Here is a 15,797-nt window from a genome sequence, read left to right on the forward strand (position 1 = left end):
AGTGTTTACAAAAGTATGTGAGTAATGGCGGGAAGAGCGGACCTTAAGAGGGGAGATGATAGTCTTTTGGTCGAACATTTGTCTTGACTGAGTAGTGTTGTCTATCTACTTAGAACATAAGAACATAATAAATTGCCATGCTGGGTCAGACCAAGGATCCATCAAGCCCAGCATCCTGTTTCCAACAGAGGCCAAACCAGGCCACAAAAACTTGGCAATTGCTGGTTAGAATTTTCCAGATGAAAAAAAGTAGAGTATTTGAAGATATCCATGAGCAGTTTTCATTTCTCCAGGTCTCAAGGTGGGTCCAGCAAAGGGAAGCTATCCTGGAGGGGAAGAGTTCATGGAGGGCAGAGATGTGCTAATCTTTTCCTGGCCAATGCAATTCAACAGGTGAATTGCACGTCACTCTCCACGAACAATATACCTGTAACGCAACGAGAGGCATCTATTAATGTTGACAAAAAATGAAAAACACATTTTTATTTTATAAATTCATAAATCACCAGATGCAAAATATACAGACTATTCTTTTAAATTATATACAATACAATTTGATTAGCAATTTTTTAAATGTATAGATGCATACGGTTCCTTATGAAATCCTTTTATAATAACGAGATTCACCAACAATTTTTTACATAAAAAACTCCTACTAAAATCCAGCCTTAATCACTCTACAAACACACATCACTCATACCCATACCCATTCACATTCAAACATAAAAATAAAAAAACCTTGGAAAAGAGTCAAATCTAACAGATTACCCCAAAGTCTCGATATTTCAACAAACTTCCAATTTTATACAAAATATCAGCAAATTTCTCATCAGGGAGCTGTCCCATGCAGCTTCTCTCTTTCCTCCTCTCCCTCCAGCTCTCATCACGGAGCTGTCCCATGCAGCCTCCTGCTTCCTCCTCTCCTTCCAGCTCTCATCAGGGAGCATCGTTTACCTGCAGCTTTCACCAGGGGACTATTGTGCATAGTCTTTTCTTTTTCCTTCTTTCTCCTACACTAGCTGTAAAGTCAGCTCATCAGCGCCTCCCTGTGGCTGACAGCAGGATGCAGATCACTTGGCAACCCTTGCCTTGATACTGGGTGGGGTATCAGACCACCATTTCACTTACTGCTGTTTTGTTTATAAGTTTTGTTCTCTCTTGGCAGTGTGCTGAACGTTTATAAGGATAAGAAGGGAAGCGAGTTGGAGGTGAGGTGAGAGGAGGAGAAAGCGAGCCTGCAGGAGGAGCATGGTGACACTGGATGTCAAAGTGCACCCGGATGAGGCAGATGGACACAGGACCCCGCATCCAGCCCTCTCAGAGATTTTCCATCTTCCCCACTCGAGGCCAAACACAGCAGCTGCAGGAGGAAGGAGGAAATCTCATGTCCAGTACACGCCCATGGAGAGTGAGAAGGTAGGCATGAGAATCATACACATGTGATGGATGAGGAGAGGGGAGGAGTCTGATTTCTTCTCCCTGCAACTCACCCTCCCTTTCCCTGACCTCAGGTTGTAATCCTGTCCCTTCCCTGACCCCTGCTTATAACCTTCCCTGACCTATGTTTCTCACTCACTCCCCATCCCCTACTTCCAATCCTCCCCATTCCCTGCCTCTGCTTCTCCCTCTCCCCATTCCCTGCCTCTGCTTCTCCCTCTCCCCATCCCCTGCTTCCAATCCTCCCCATTCCCTGCCTCTTCTTCTCCCTCTCCTCATCCCCTGCTTCCAATCCTCCCCATTCCCTGCCTCTGCTTCTCCCTCTCCTCATCCCCTGCTTCCAATCCTCCCCATTCCCTGCCTCTGCTTCTCCCTCTCCCTCTCCCCTGCTTCCAATCCTCCCCATTCCCTGCCTCTGCTTCTCCCTCTCCCCATCCCCTGCTTCCAATCCTCCCCATTCCCTGCCTCTGCTTCTCCCTCTCCTCATCCCCTGCTTCCAATCCTCCCCATTCCCTGCCTCTGCTTCTCCCTCTCCCCATCCCCTGCTTCCAATCCTCCCCATTCCCTGCCTCTGCTTCTCCCTCTCCCCATCCCCTGCTTCCAATCCTCCCCATTCCCTGCCTCTGCTTCTCCCTCTCCCCATCCCCTGCTTCCAATCCTCCCCATTCCCTGCCTCTGCTTCTCCCTCTCCCCCTCCCCTGCTTCCAATCCTCCCCATTCCCTGCCTCTGCTTCTCCCGCTCCCCATCCCCTGCTTCCAATACTCCCCATTCCCTGCCTCTGCTTCTCCCTCTCCCCTTCCCCATTCCCTGCCTCTGCTTCTCCCTCACCCGCCTCTGATCCCTGCTTTTAGTCCTCCATCCCCGTGACCTGCCTCCTTATCCTCCCCTGCCTCTGCTTCTCTCTCACCCCTCTCTCACTGTTTCTAATCCTCCTCTCTGCCTCTGACCCTCCACCTCCTCATCGTCTCTCTATGTTTTTCTGTCTTCCTTCTCCCAGCCTCCTGCTTCCAATCCTCCTGACATGTTACCTGCCTCTCTTCCCCACAGGGCCATAAGTAGGGGTTGGAAATGTGCAGCCGTGCAGGGCACAATGTCTTTTGGGGATATAAAAATGACAGAAAGTGTAGGCTGCAAGTTTATGAAAGGCCACGAAAAGTGTCACTGTCTTTCTATCATTGATTTATTTGCTTAAATTATATTTGCCTATCCATAAGGACTGCAAAGCAAAACACAAAAAATAGAATAATTATAAATATAACAAAAACATATATAAAACTACAAAAAATAACAAACACTGCAAAAGTCCTAATGATAGAATAAAAGCTGTAAGAGAGGTGAAAGTGAAAACTGTGGCTCAGAGTGAAGGGAATAGATAGAAAGAGGAACTGGCAGACTGGGAAAGCCAATGAGAAATGAAATTTAATGTGGACAAGGGCAAAGTGATGCATTTAGGGACGAGAAACCCAAATTATAGCTACACAGTGCAAGGTTACCACCGCAATACGCGTCATTTCAAGACGTTTTTCCTAAGGAAGCTGCTGACATACTTCCTCCACATCGACCTTATGACTGTGTGATTAACTTAAAACCGAATACTGAACCACCCAAGGGAAGAGTATACCCCCTCTCAGTGGTGGAAAATAAAGCAATGTCAGAATACATTCAAGAGAACCTTCAAAAAGGTTTCATTAGACCATCCAAGTCCCCTGCGGGAGCAGGATTTTTCTTTGTAGGGAAGAAGGACGGAACCCTACGCCCATGCATTGATTATTGTGGTCTAAACAAGATCAAAGACCGCTATCTTTTACCACTCATAGCCGAGCTGTTTGACCGCTTACAAGAGGGAGGCTACTGTGCAGCCAAGCATCTTTCTGGTTTTTGCCATCACCTTACCCACCTTTGTAGCCACTTTATGATTACCAGGTATGATCCCGCTCTTGTTTCATGCATAGAACATTTTATCCTCTAGACTGTACCATTCCCATGGAATTTTGCAGCTCAAATACATTATTCTGCATTTTTTTTTAGCATTAAATCTTAGCTGCCAGACTCTAGACCATTCCTCAAGCTTCACCAGATCTCTCCTCATGTTTTCCTGGCTGTCTACCCTGTTGCAAATTTTGATATCTGCAAAAATACAAACCTTTCCCGAAAGCCCTTCCATGATATCACTGAAGAAAATGTTGAAAAGAACTGGTCCAAGGACCCATCCCTGCGGCACACCACTGGTAATGCCTCTTTCCTTGGACTGAGCTCCATTTACCACTAACCTTTCTCGCATCCCACTCAACCAGTTTCTAACCCAGACAGCCACTTTAAGGCCTATACCAAGGGTGCTCAGTTTATTTGTAAATTGTCTATGCAGAACTGAAATCCAAATATATTACCCCCTGGTAGAAAAGAGAGAAATGAAGGAATATTATATGAATGGGAAAGAAATGTCAGGGAGGAAGAAATTGATGAAGAAAGAGAGAGAATAAAATGGAAAAGAGAACCTGGAAAAGGAGTTAGAAGAGAGACAAGGAAGTATGGAATTTGTTGCCAGAGGATGTGGTTAGTGCAGTTAGTGTAGCTGGGTTTAAAAAAGGTTTGGATAAGTTCTTGGAGGAGAAGTCCATTAATGGCTATTAATCAAGTTTACTTAGGGAATAGCCACTGCTATTAATTGCATCAGTAGCATGGGATCTTCTTAGTGTTTGGGTAATTGCCAGGTTCTTATGGCCTGGTTTTGGCCTCTGTTGGAAACAGGATGCTGTGCTTGATGGACCCTTGGTCTGACCCAGTATGGCAATTTCTTATTTATTTATTTATTTATTTATTTATTTATTTGAAATACTTTATATCCTGTTCATACACAGTCCTAACTCTCTCCCCAATCCAAGACTTTGGTCACCCAGTCAAAGAAATTGATCAAATTTAATGCACAAAGGGGCAGTATGCGAGTGGCCTACATTTGTGCGCGCTACCCTGCACACAAATGTACGTCCGATTTTATAACATGTGCAAGCAGCCACACACATGTTATAAAATCAGGGGTCAGCACACGTAAGGGGGTGCAAACTAGTGCACCTTGCGCGCGCCGAGCCCTCGGGGAGACCATCTGGCTTTCCCCGTTCCCTCCGAAGCCACTCCCAAATCGGAGCAGCCTCAGAGGGAACATTCCTTTCCCCCCCACCTTCCCCTCCCTTCCCCTACCTGTCCTGCCCCCCAGCCCGAAAAAAAACCTCTGCGTCCTGGGGCTTTACGCACGCCACTGGACCTTATGAAAATAGGCCCGCGCACGTAACCCCCCTACGCGCGTAAATCCTTTGAAAATCTGCCCCAAAGCTCTCAAAGAAGATGGTCCAATTTTCTTGAAAAATCTTAATTATTTATATTCCACTTTTTGGCACATCAGAATGGATTATATTCAGGTACTGTAGGTATCTCCCTCCCCCAGAGAACTTACAATCTAAAAGGTGAAGTTTAAAAGACCAATACAGGCATTAATTAGGGAATGCGCAGTCCATATGTATTCCACACATTAAGAATGTTATGTTCTGCCTCGAAAGGCCTTGCATTCTGCTGAGATAGCGGTGGTTTCGTGTGCCTATGGGCCTCAGCCTGACCCAGACGTTCTGAGTCGAGCCAAGGGTTGACGGTGGCCCCGCATGGCTGACGGTCTACCCTCCGCCAGGCCGGCAAGCTCCCATGGCCAAACATCCGTGGATGTTGGAAGGTTAATGGTCCTCCGACCATTCCGGGCCCTTTCGGACCTGCTGCGAGCAGTATGGAGCAGCAGGCCTGGCCTGAGGTTGAGGGCAGACGGGCCTTGACATGAAGACATGACTGTGGATTGATGCGACGGCATCCAGACGAAGACAGAGGGTTGATGCAACGGCATCCTTGGACGACACTTGGGCTGAAGACATGACACCAGGGCTATGAATACATGGCACCAGGATCGATGCAGACGGCATCGCAGACGAGACATTTGGGATCGATGCGGACGGCATCGCAGACGAGAGACTTGGGATCCACATGGCAACACAAGGCATGGACATTGGCACTGTCTCTCAGGGCGCCCTACTCAGGCCACCCGCGGGACTGAGTCGCGGACCACCCTGTCCGTTACGCGCCCTACACAGCCCTTGCAGACTGGTCACGGACCACGACGGGAGCGGGACAGCACAGGAACACACATCAGGACTTGACAGCTCAGGAGCACAGGACAACCGTCCACCTGCAGGCAGTCCACCCAGGAGTACTGCATCTGAGGGACCCCTGGCCTACCGGTACCAGAAGGCTCGAGAGTGAAGGCGAGGCATGGCGTAGGAAGGAACATCAGGGACGGCAGGAACACCAGGACGTGAAGGATGAAGACACCTGGATATGGACCTCAGGCACGAAAACTTGGACATGGCATGGCAAGCATGACGAGACAAGACGACATCACGGTGAGGAGCTCCACAAGATGAGAAGACCTTACAATAAGCTCTGGCAGGCCGGAGCCTCCAGAGCGGAGTTACCAGCTCCCCCGGAGCTGGTAACTCCGGGGACAGCATGAACAAAACAAGGCGAAGCAGCAGAAACATAGAAGACAAACCACAGAAAACCAGACAAGAACAAGACAAAACAGAACACACCACACAGACACAAGAGACAAGACGAGAGACCAAGGATACGAGACCGAGAGGCAGACGAGACCGAGGGAACACGGGACGAAGCGAACACGGGTCCGAGGGAGCAGCGTCCGAGCGAACGGAGACCGCGCGAGCAGCGACCGAGCGAACGGTGACCGCGCGACCAACAACACAAAAACACAAAAGAGGGAGCAAGGGAACGGAGAGCGAAGGAGCAGTGAGCAAGGAAGCGAAGGAGCAGAGAGCAAGGGAGCAGAGAGCGAAGGAGTGCAGAGCAAGGGAGCAGAGAGCAAGGGAACGGAGAGCGAAGGAGCAGAGAGCAAGGGAGCGGAGAGCGAAGGAGCAGAGAGCAAGGGAGCAGAGAGCGAAGGAGCTCAATGAGTGAAAGAGCCAAGAGCGAGAGAACAGAGAGTGAAGGAGTGAAGGGCGAAAGAGCGAAAGAGCGAGGAAGGGAAACGAGGGAACGGGAATGCGGGAACGAGGATGGGGAACACACAAGCGGAACCCAACAAGCAGGAAGGAAACAAGAGGAAACAAACAAACAAGCAAGCAACAAAGGACAGACACAACAAGCAACAAACAAGACCCAGACAAGAAGCACCAAGAAGACCTGGGGAGGGAACCCAGGGTGGGCAAAAGAAAACCAGCATAACCAGTGGGGGTGCAGGCACCTCCTGCAGGTCGTAAAAACCCCAATCTGGCAACATGATGACAAAAAGGTCTGGAGCAGGGGCCTCCTGCAGGTCGTTAAAAAAGAATCCATACAGCTGGCGCCTCCAGCAGGTCGTGACTATGGCAAAACTGGCGCCTCCAGTAGGTCTTACCCACAAAGTTATCCTGAAAAACTTTTTCCGGACCATCACAGTCCAGGACATGGAAACAAGACAAGGAAACAAGGCGAATTCATCGGCGAAACACCGTCGGGCACATGGCCTTGCATTCTGTTATGTTCGGCCTCGAAAGGCCTTGCATTCTGCTGAGATAGCGGTGGTTTCGTGTGCCCATGGGCCTCAGCCTGACCCAGACCTTCTGAGCCGAGCCAAGGGTTGATGGTGGCCCCGCATGGCTGACGGTCTACCCTCCGCCAGGCCGGCAAGCTCCCATGGCCAAACATCCTTGGATGTTGGAAGGTGAATGGTCCTCCGACCATTCCGGGCCCTTTCAGACCTGCTGCGAGCAGCATGGAGCAGCAGGCCTGGCCTGAGGTTGAGGGCAGACGGGCCTTGACATGAAGACATGACTGTGGATTGATGCGACGGCATCCAGACGAAGACAGAGGGTTGATGCAACGGCATCCTTGGACGACACTTGGGCTGAAGACATGACACCAGGGCTATGAATACATGGCACCAGGATCGATGAAGACGGCATCGCAGATGAGACCCTTGGGATTGATGCGGACGGCATCGCAGAAGAGAGACTTAGGATCCACATGGCAACACAAGGCATGGACATTAGCACTGTCTCTCAGGGTGCCCTACTCAGGCCACCCGCGGGACTGAGTTGTGGATCACCCTGTCCGTTACGTGCCCTACACAGCCCTTGCAGACTGGTCACGGACCATGACGGGAGCGGGACAGCACAGGAACACACATCAGGACTTGACGGCCCAGGAGCACAGGCCAACCGTCCACCGGCAGGCAGTCCACCCAGGAGTACTGCATCTGAGGGACCCCCGGCCTACCGGTACCAGAAGGCTCGAGAGCGAAGGCGAGGCATGGCGTAGGAAGGAACATCAGGGACGGCAGGAACTCCAGGACGTGGAGGATGAAGACACCTGGACATGGACCTCAGGCACGAAGACTTGGAAATGGCATGGCAAGCATAACGAGACAATACGACATCACGGTGAGGAGCTCCAGAAGATGAGAAGACCTTACAACGGGCTCTGGCAGGCCGGAGCCTCCAGAGCGAAGAGACAATGACGATGCAAGGCCAGGAACAATGAACGGAGCAGCCCTTTATAGGGCTGGAACAGGAAATAGTCCCAAAGGTGGGGCCCAGACACTTCCTGTGTCTGGCCCTTTAAATGCTGAAGAAAGACGCGGCCGCGCGCCTAGGCAGAGTGCAGGAAGCTGTGCAGGACCGTGGACAGCGGCCTGCACCTTCGTCATCGCGGCAGATGTAGAAGAAGCAGGGCAGAGCCTGAGAAGCAGGCCCTGACGTCGGCAGCGGCTCCAGCCGCTGCGGGGAGCCCCGGGGGCGGCACTAGCCGCCGGGCCAGCCCGGGGATGCGGCCTTAGCACCGCGAAGACAGAAGTGGCGATGGAGGAGGTCCCAGGCCCCGAAGAAGGCCGCGGCTCTGACCGCGGAGAACAGGTGCCACACAGGCGGCCTCCGGGCTGCAGGAGAATCTTCAGGCCGTGGCTCCGGCTGCGTGAGAGGACCGACGATGGCGTCCTGCCACGTCGGCTGAAGATCAGCATGGTGGTGAGTGTGCCTGCTCACGGGGAAACCCGCGGGCAGCGTTCATAACAAAGAATGGTGGAAGGAAGGCAAAATGATTACCGTCATGGTTAAAATGTGAGGTAAAAGAGGCTATTTTAGCCAAAAAAAATCCTTCAAAAATTAGAAGAAGGATCCATCTGAAGAAAATAGGATAAAACATAAGCATTGTCAAGTTGAGTATAAAACATTGATAAGACAGGCGAAGAGAGAATTTGAAATAAAGTTGGCTATAGAGGCAAAGATTCATAATAAAAACTTTTTAAAAATATATCCGAAGCAAGAAACCTGTGAGGGAGTCAGTTGAACCATTAGATGACCGAGGGGTTAAAGGGGCTCTTAGGGAAGATCAGGCCATTGCAGAAAGTCTAACTGAATTCTTTGCTTCCGTGTTTACTAATGAGGATGTTGGGGATACCAGTTCTGGAGATGGTTTTCAGGGGTGATAAGTCAGATGAACTGAATGAAATCACTGTGAACCTGGAAGATGTAGTAGGCCAGATTGACAAACTAAAGAGTAGCAAATCACCTGGACCGGATGGTATGCATCCTAGGGTACTGAAGGAACTAAAAAAATGAAATTTCTGATCTATTAGTTAAAATTTGTAACCTATCATTAAAATCATCTATTGTACCTGAAGACTGGAGTGTGGCCAATGTGACCCCAATATTTAAAAAAGGCTCCAGGGCCGATCCAGGTAACTATAGACCAGTGAGCCTGAATTCAGTGCCGGGAAAAATAGTGGGAACTATTCTCAAGATCAAAATCGTAGAGCACATAGAAAGACACAGTTTAATAGAACACAGTCAACATGGATTTACCCAAGGGAAGTCTTGCCTAACAAATCTGCTTCATTTTTTTTGAAGGGGTTAATAAACATGGGGATAAAGGTGAACCGGTAGATGTAGTGTATTTGGATTTTCAGAAGGCATTTGACAAAGTCCCTCATGAAAGGCTTCTAAGAAAACGAAAAAGTCATGGGATAGGAGGCGATGTCCTTTCATGGATTACAAACTGGTTAAAAGGCAGGAAACAGAGAGTAGGATTAAATGGACAATGTTCTCAGTGGAAAAGGGTAAACAGTGGAGTGCCTCAGGGATCTGTACTTGGACCGATGCTTTTCAATATATATAAAAATGATCTGGAAAGGAATACGACGAGTGAGGTTATCAGATTTACAGATGATACAAAATTATTCAGAGTAGTTAAATCACAAGCGAATTTCGATACATTACAGGAGGACCTTGCAAGACTGGAAGATTGGGCATCCAAATGGCAGATGAAATTTAATGTGGACAAGTGCAAGGTGTTGCATATAGGGAAAAATAACCCATGCTATAATCACACGATGTTAGATTCCATATTAGGAGCTACCACCCAGGAAAAAGATCTAGGCATCAAAGTGGATAATACTTTAAAATCGTCGGCTCAGTGTGCTGCAGCAGTCAAAAAAGCAAACAGAATGTTAGGAATTATTAGGAAGGGAATGGTTAATAATAGGGATGTGAATCGTTTTTTGACGATTTAAAACAATCGTCAGATATATTTTAAATCATCAAAAATTGTTAGAGCCGTCATACAATAGCAATTCCCCCAATTTATCGTCAAAAAATCGTAAATCGGGGGAGGGGGAGGGCGGGAAAACCGGCACACCAAAACAACCCTAAAACCCACCCCGACCCTTTAAAACAAATCCCCCACCCTCCCGAACCCCCCCCCCCAAATGTTTTAAATTACCTGGGGTCCAGTGGGGGAGTCCCGGCGCGATCTCCAGCTCTCTGGCCACTGCTGCGTTAATAGAAATGGCGCCGGTGGCCCTTTGCCCTTACCATGTGACAGGGCAAAGGTAGCGCTGGCGCCATTTTGGTTCCTGGCTCCCGACGTCACGAGTGCAGGAGATCGCTCCCGGACCCCCGCTGGACCCCCAGGGACTTTTGGCCAGCTTGGAGGGGCCTCCTGACCCCCACAAGACTTGCCAAAAGTCCACGGGGGTCCGGGAGCGATCTCCTGCACACGGCCGTATTGCCAATATTCAAAATGGCGCCGGCGCTACCTTTGCCCTCACTATGTCATACGGGCGACTATGTCAGGGAGAGTCAGGGCTGCCCCAACCGGTGGCCCCAGGGTTGAAACAGGGGTCAGCAATGATGGTGTTTGGCCGAGACACAAAAGAATGCGCCATCGAGCCATGATGTGTTTTCAGGCGGGGGGCCCCACTATCGCGGTAACCCCCCCCCCCCCCCCCCCACAATAGTGGGAATGCTCCTGTGAGAAAACATCGCAGCTTGATGAATCTCAGGATGTTTGTTCCTGAGGTAATGGAGGGTAAAATGACTTGCCCAAGGTCACAAGGAGCGGCAGCCTCGTTTGGAATAAAAATCATTATTCATTGTTACCTCTTTTAAGCTTTGTCTGCTCCAGAATATAACCATGCTTTATCTGTTGCTACTTCACTGCTTGTAATGCTCTCTCTTTAAAGATTAGGGACCTTTTATCTTTCAGAAAGAAGGTTAAAACCTTCTGAGGAAATTAAAAATATTTATTGCACTTCTCTGTAAATTTAGCTTATACTGGCAGAATAATATTTTTTAAAGTTCTACTTAGTTTTTACTATGTTGAATAGAACAAAGGAGCCAAAGTCAGGCTTTCCTAATTAGACATTATCCTTTATTTATTTATTTATTTATTTATTTTTAGTTTTTATATACTGATCTTCTTGCATTAGATACAAATCAAACCGGTTTACAATGAACAATGAACTTGCCTGTAGGAGATACATGGAACCATGAACATATAAGAAAGTAAACTGACCAAGAAAACAATTAGCATTACATAGTAATAAAGGTCACAATAAACGGTCGATCCAATTGATTGTGCATGGATCCATTAAGCAGAAAAAGACTAAAGGGTATTTGAGGGTCTCTTCAAGGTAACATGAGTTAGAGAAAAAGTGAAAAATGAAAGAGAACTTATAACAAACCAAATCAAACAAACCTTTAATATATTATAATGAAAATAGACATATGTAATAGAGTAACTGTTACAAAGCTTGCTCAAGGCTGAACTGTTAGACTTATTGACTCCATGGATGAGATAAAAGATAATGCAGTATTGTTATTATCAGTAAAAAAATGTTCTGAATTTGTAGATAAATGTAGATAATTATAATCAGAACTTAGGCCATGTTGACCTGTTGACTAATAATGATGTAAATCATGTAAGATATATGTTGTTAGAATAAAATGAATAAATGAGACTGTGATTGGTAAATCTGAAATATTTTGCTGAATCATGACTTTGTATGTAGAAACAATATGTAAGCCTTGCAGTATATAATGAATTTGAGAATGCCCACTGAGTGTCTGTTCAAAGTGCGGCCTTCTCCATGTAATATTACATTGAAAATAAATTTAATAACGTTGTTCTGCAACAGATTTTTCTATTTCTGTGGAACATTATAGAGGGAAAAGATAAAGATATCCACACTTCCTGCTTAAGGAAGCCTTTCCTTTGATAGCTTAAATTTTTCCTTTAATATTTGTTCTGAATGAAGCTCTTTTAACATAATGGCTATCTTGAACTAGTTGATTTTAAACTTTATATACTGCTTGAGTATTTTTAATTTTCATTTTTCCACAATTTTGTCAAATTTCTGCTGTGTCAAAAACCTCATACAAATTATTTGTTCTCTTTTCTCTCTTTGTAGGTTCAGATCCTCAGCTCCTGGGTCCTTGAAAATATTAAGAAGAAAGAGTGTGTGAACTTCATTCAAAGTCTGAAACCTAAAGATGGCAGGTAAGGGAGCACATAACCCCCACCCTCCACTGCTCATTCCATGTTCTCTTGAAATTTGCATTCAGTTCATGATCCAATGAAACTCCATTTGCTCTGAATGCTTATTAAATCTCCACTCCCTCTTTATGCCTGTTAAATCCCTATTTATTCTGTGTTCCCTGGAAACCCTCACTCATAAGAACATAACAAATGCTATGCTGGATCATACCAAAAGGTCCATCAGGCCCACATCCTGTCTATAACATTGGCAGTCTAGGTCTTTAAGAAGTAATTGGCAGATCCTATAGAGTAGATCCATTCCTTGTTCTTTCTCAGGGATAAGCATGGAATTTCCCAAGTCTACCTGGCTAATAATGGTTTATGGACTTTTCCTCCAGGAATTTATTCAAACTCCTTTTAACCCTGATTTGATTGTTGCCTTGACTGTGTTAGGAAGCGCTAGGAGAGCAGTTCCCAGGGGTTTGTGTGTTCTTGGACTACGGCTCGACCCCAGAGGAACTCCGAAGAGATGACAATGCAGGCGAGGCATGCCCGAGCATGGGCTAGACAGGAACAAGGCTGGAGTGAAGACAAGGATGACTGAAAGTACTGACCCTTCACCGGACCTGCTTGCTTTGGGAAGACAACAACGCAGTGGTGGTCTGTGAACAGTCCTCCGACTGTTCCAAGCCCTTTCGGACCTGCTGCTGGGTAACAGCAAGAAGTGGCAGGCCGGATGGAGGCCAGGGGCAAATGAAGGCCTTGGAACATGGAAGGCTCAGACAAAGACACTTGGACGAGGATACAGGAGCAAGGTACTGAAGATGAGGTTTCAGGATCAAAGTGCTGGGTTGAGCCTGCGACGCAGCGTGCCCTACACAGCCCACCCGCTGGATGTGGGGCAGACTCTAGACGAGATAGTGGAGCGAGTGAGAGGAACATGTCCCAGGAACTGTAGAGGCCTGCACCGGGACACGCCCTACACAGCCGCCTGTGGCTGGTCACTGACCACGCTGGAGCGGCACAGGTTCATGCAGAGTCTAAAACATGGACAGAGCAGACACAAGGAGATCCGAGGGCCAGGACAAGATTCAGGAGACCGAACCTAGATGGAATTGGGCTTCAAAAAAGGATGACCATCTGGAGGCTTGTGCTGCTGGTAAGAAGGCAGGCCTTGTGCCACGAGGCACCCTACTCAGGCCGCCCATGGGGCTGGTCACGGATTATGACATGGCATGCCAGGAAGGGTGACGACGAGGAACCAAATGTTCAGGACATCAAGGCTGGATCACAGAACATCAGGACTGGATTACAGATATCAGGAACGTCAGGACTGGATCACAGAACATCAGGAACTGGAAGACAGATATCAAGACTGACCATGGACATCAGGAGCAGAAGACAGACATCAGGACTGGATCACGGACATCAGGAACAGGAGATGAACATCTGGACTGGAACATCAGGAACGAAGGCTCGGACGAAGTCACAAGAGCTCCAACAAGAAACACAGGACCTTGAAGAAGCGATGGAACAGAGAAGACTCCTGGAGCGAAGGACAGGAACATCCAGGAGCATCTAACTCCTTGCGAAGGCAAAGATGGACTGGCAAAGGGCCCTTTTTATAGGGCTGAAGCAGGAGTAGTCGATGACATCATCTCTAAGGGCTGCGGGGATACAGGTGTGTATGAGGGGATGCTCATTGATTATAGGTTCCCGCAGGAGACAGGAGTGTATGAGGGGATGCTCATTGATTACATGTTCCTGCAGGAGACAGGTCTGTATGAGGGGTTGCTCATTGCCTACAGGTTCCTGCAGGAGACATGAGTGTATGAGGGGATGGTCATTGATAATAGATTCCTGCAGGAGACAGGAGTATATGAGGGGATGCTCATTGATTACATGTTCCTGCAGGAGACAGGTGTGTATGAAGGGATGCTCATTAATTACATGTTCCTGCAGGAGACAGGTGTGTATGAAGGGATGCTCATTAATTACATGTTCCTGCAGGAGACATGTGTGTATGAGGGGACAGTTATTGCCTGCCTACAGGTTCCTGCAGGAGACATGAGTGTATGAGGGGATGGTCATTGATTATAGGTTCCTGCAGGAGACAGGTGTGTATGAGGGGATGCTCATTGCCTCCAGGTTCCTGCAGGACACATGAGTATATGAGGGGATGGTCGTTGATTATAGGTTCCTGCAGGAGACAGGAGTGTATGAGGGGATGCTCATTGCCTACAGGTTCCTGCAGGAGACATGTGTGTGTGAGGGATGTTAATTGATAATAGATTCCTGCAGGAGACAGGAGTGTATGAGGGGATGCTCATTGATTATGGAATCCTGCAGGAGACAGGTGTGTATGAGGGGATGCTCATTGATTATAGGTTCCCGCAGGAGACAGGTGTGTATGAGGGGATGTTCATTGTTTATAGGTTCCTGCAGGAGACAGGAGTATATGAGGGGATGCTCATTGATAATAGATTCCTGCAGGAGACAGGAGTGTATGAGGGGATGCTCATTGATAATAGATTCCTGCAGGAGAGAGGTGTGTATGAGGGGATGTTCATTGACTACAAGTTCCTGCAGGAGACAGATGTGTATGAGGGGATGTTCATTGACTACAAGTTCCTGCAGGAGACAGATGTGTATGAGGGGATGCTCATTGACTACAGGTTCCTGCAGGAGACATGAGTGTATGAGGGGATGCTCATTGATTACAAGTTCCTGCAGGAGACAGGAGTGTATGAGGGGATGCTCATTGATTATAGGTTCCTGCAGGAGACAGGTGTGTATGAGGGGATGCTCATTGGTTACAGGTTCCTGCAGGAGACAGGTGTGTGTGAGGGGATGCTCATTGACTACAAGTTCCTGCAGGAGACAGGTGTGTATGAGGGGATGCTCATTGATTATGGATTCCTGCAGGAGACAGGTGTGAATGAGGGGATGCTAATTGATTATGGATTCCTGCAGGAGACAGGAGTGTATGAGGGGATGCTCATTGTCTACAAGTTCCTGCAGACAGGAGTGTATGTGGGGATGCTCATTGATTACAGGTTCCTGAAGGAGACAGGAGTGAATGAGGGGATTCTCATTGATTATAGGTTCCTGCAGGAGACAGGTGTGTATGAGGGGATGCTCATTGATTATAGGTTCCTGCAGGAGACAGGTGTGTATGAGGGGATGCTCATTGATTATAGGTTCCTGCAGGAGACAGTTGTGAATGAGGGGATGCTCATTGATTATGGATTCCTGCAGGAGACAGGAGTGTATGAGGGGATGCTCATTGACTACAAGTTCCTGCAGGAGACAGTTGTGAATGAGGAGATGCTCATTGATTATGGATTCCTGCAGGAGACAGGAGTGTATGTGGGGATGCTCATTGATTACAGGTTCCTGCAGGAGACAGGAGTGTATGAGGGGATTCTCATTGATTATAGGTTCCTGCAGGAGACAGGTGTGTATGAGGGGATGCTCATTGATTATAGGTTCCTGCAGGAGACAGGTGTGTATGAGG

At 47.8% G+C, this 15,797-nt stretch overlaps 1 protein-coding gene across 1 annotated transcript in view; it reads left to right on the forward strand.

The window, feature by feature from the left end:
• Positions 1-1,189: 1,189 nt before the first annotated feature.
• The window catches only part of LOC115091562 (transient receptor potential cation channel subfamily M member 2-like), a 246,883-nt gene continuing 232,275 nt past the window's right edge, over positions 1,190-15,797 (forward strand). Inside the window, exons 1-2 of the mRNA XM_029601742.1 lie at positions 1,190-1,416; positions 12,213-12,301. Coding sequence (XP_029457602.1) covers positions 1,249-1,416; positions 12,213-12,301 — 257 coding nt within the window. The 5' untranslated portion in view covers positions 1,190-1,248. The remainder of the gene's footprint in view (positions 1,417-12,212; positions 12,302-15,797) is intronic.

This window comes from Rhinatrema bivittatum, chromosome 5, assembly GCF_901001135.1.
Source record: "Rhinatrema bivittatum chromosome 5, aRhiBiv1.1, whole genome shotgun sequence".
Lineage (NCBI taxonomy): Eukaryota > Metazoa > Chordata > Amphibia > Gymnophiona > Rhinatrematidae > Rhinatrema > Rhinatrema bivittatum.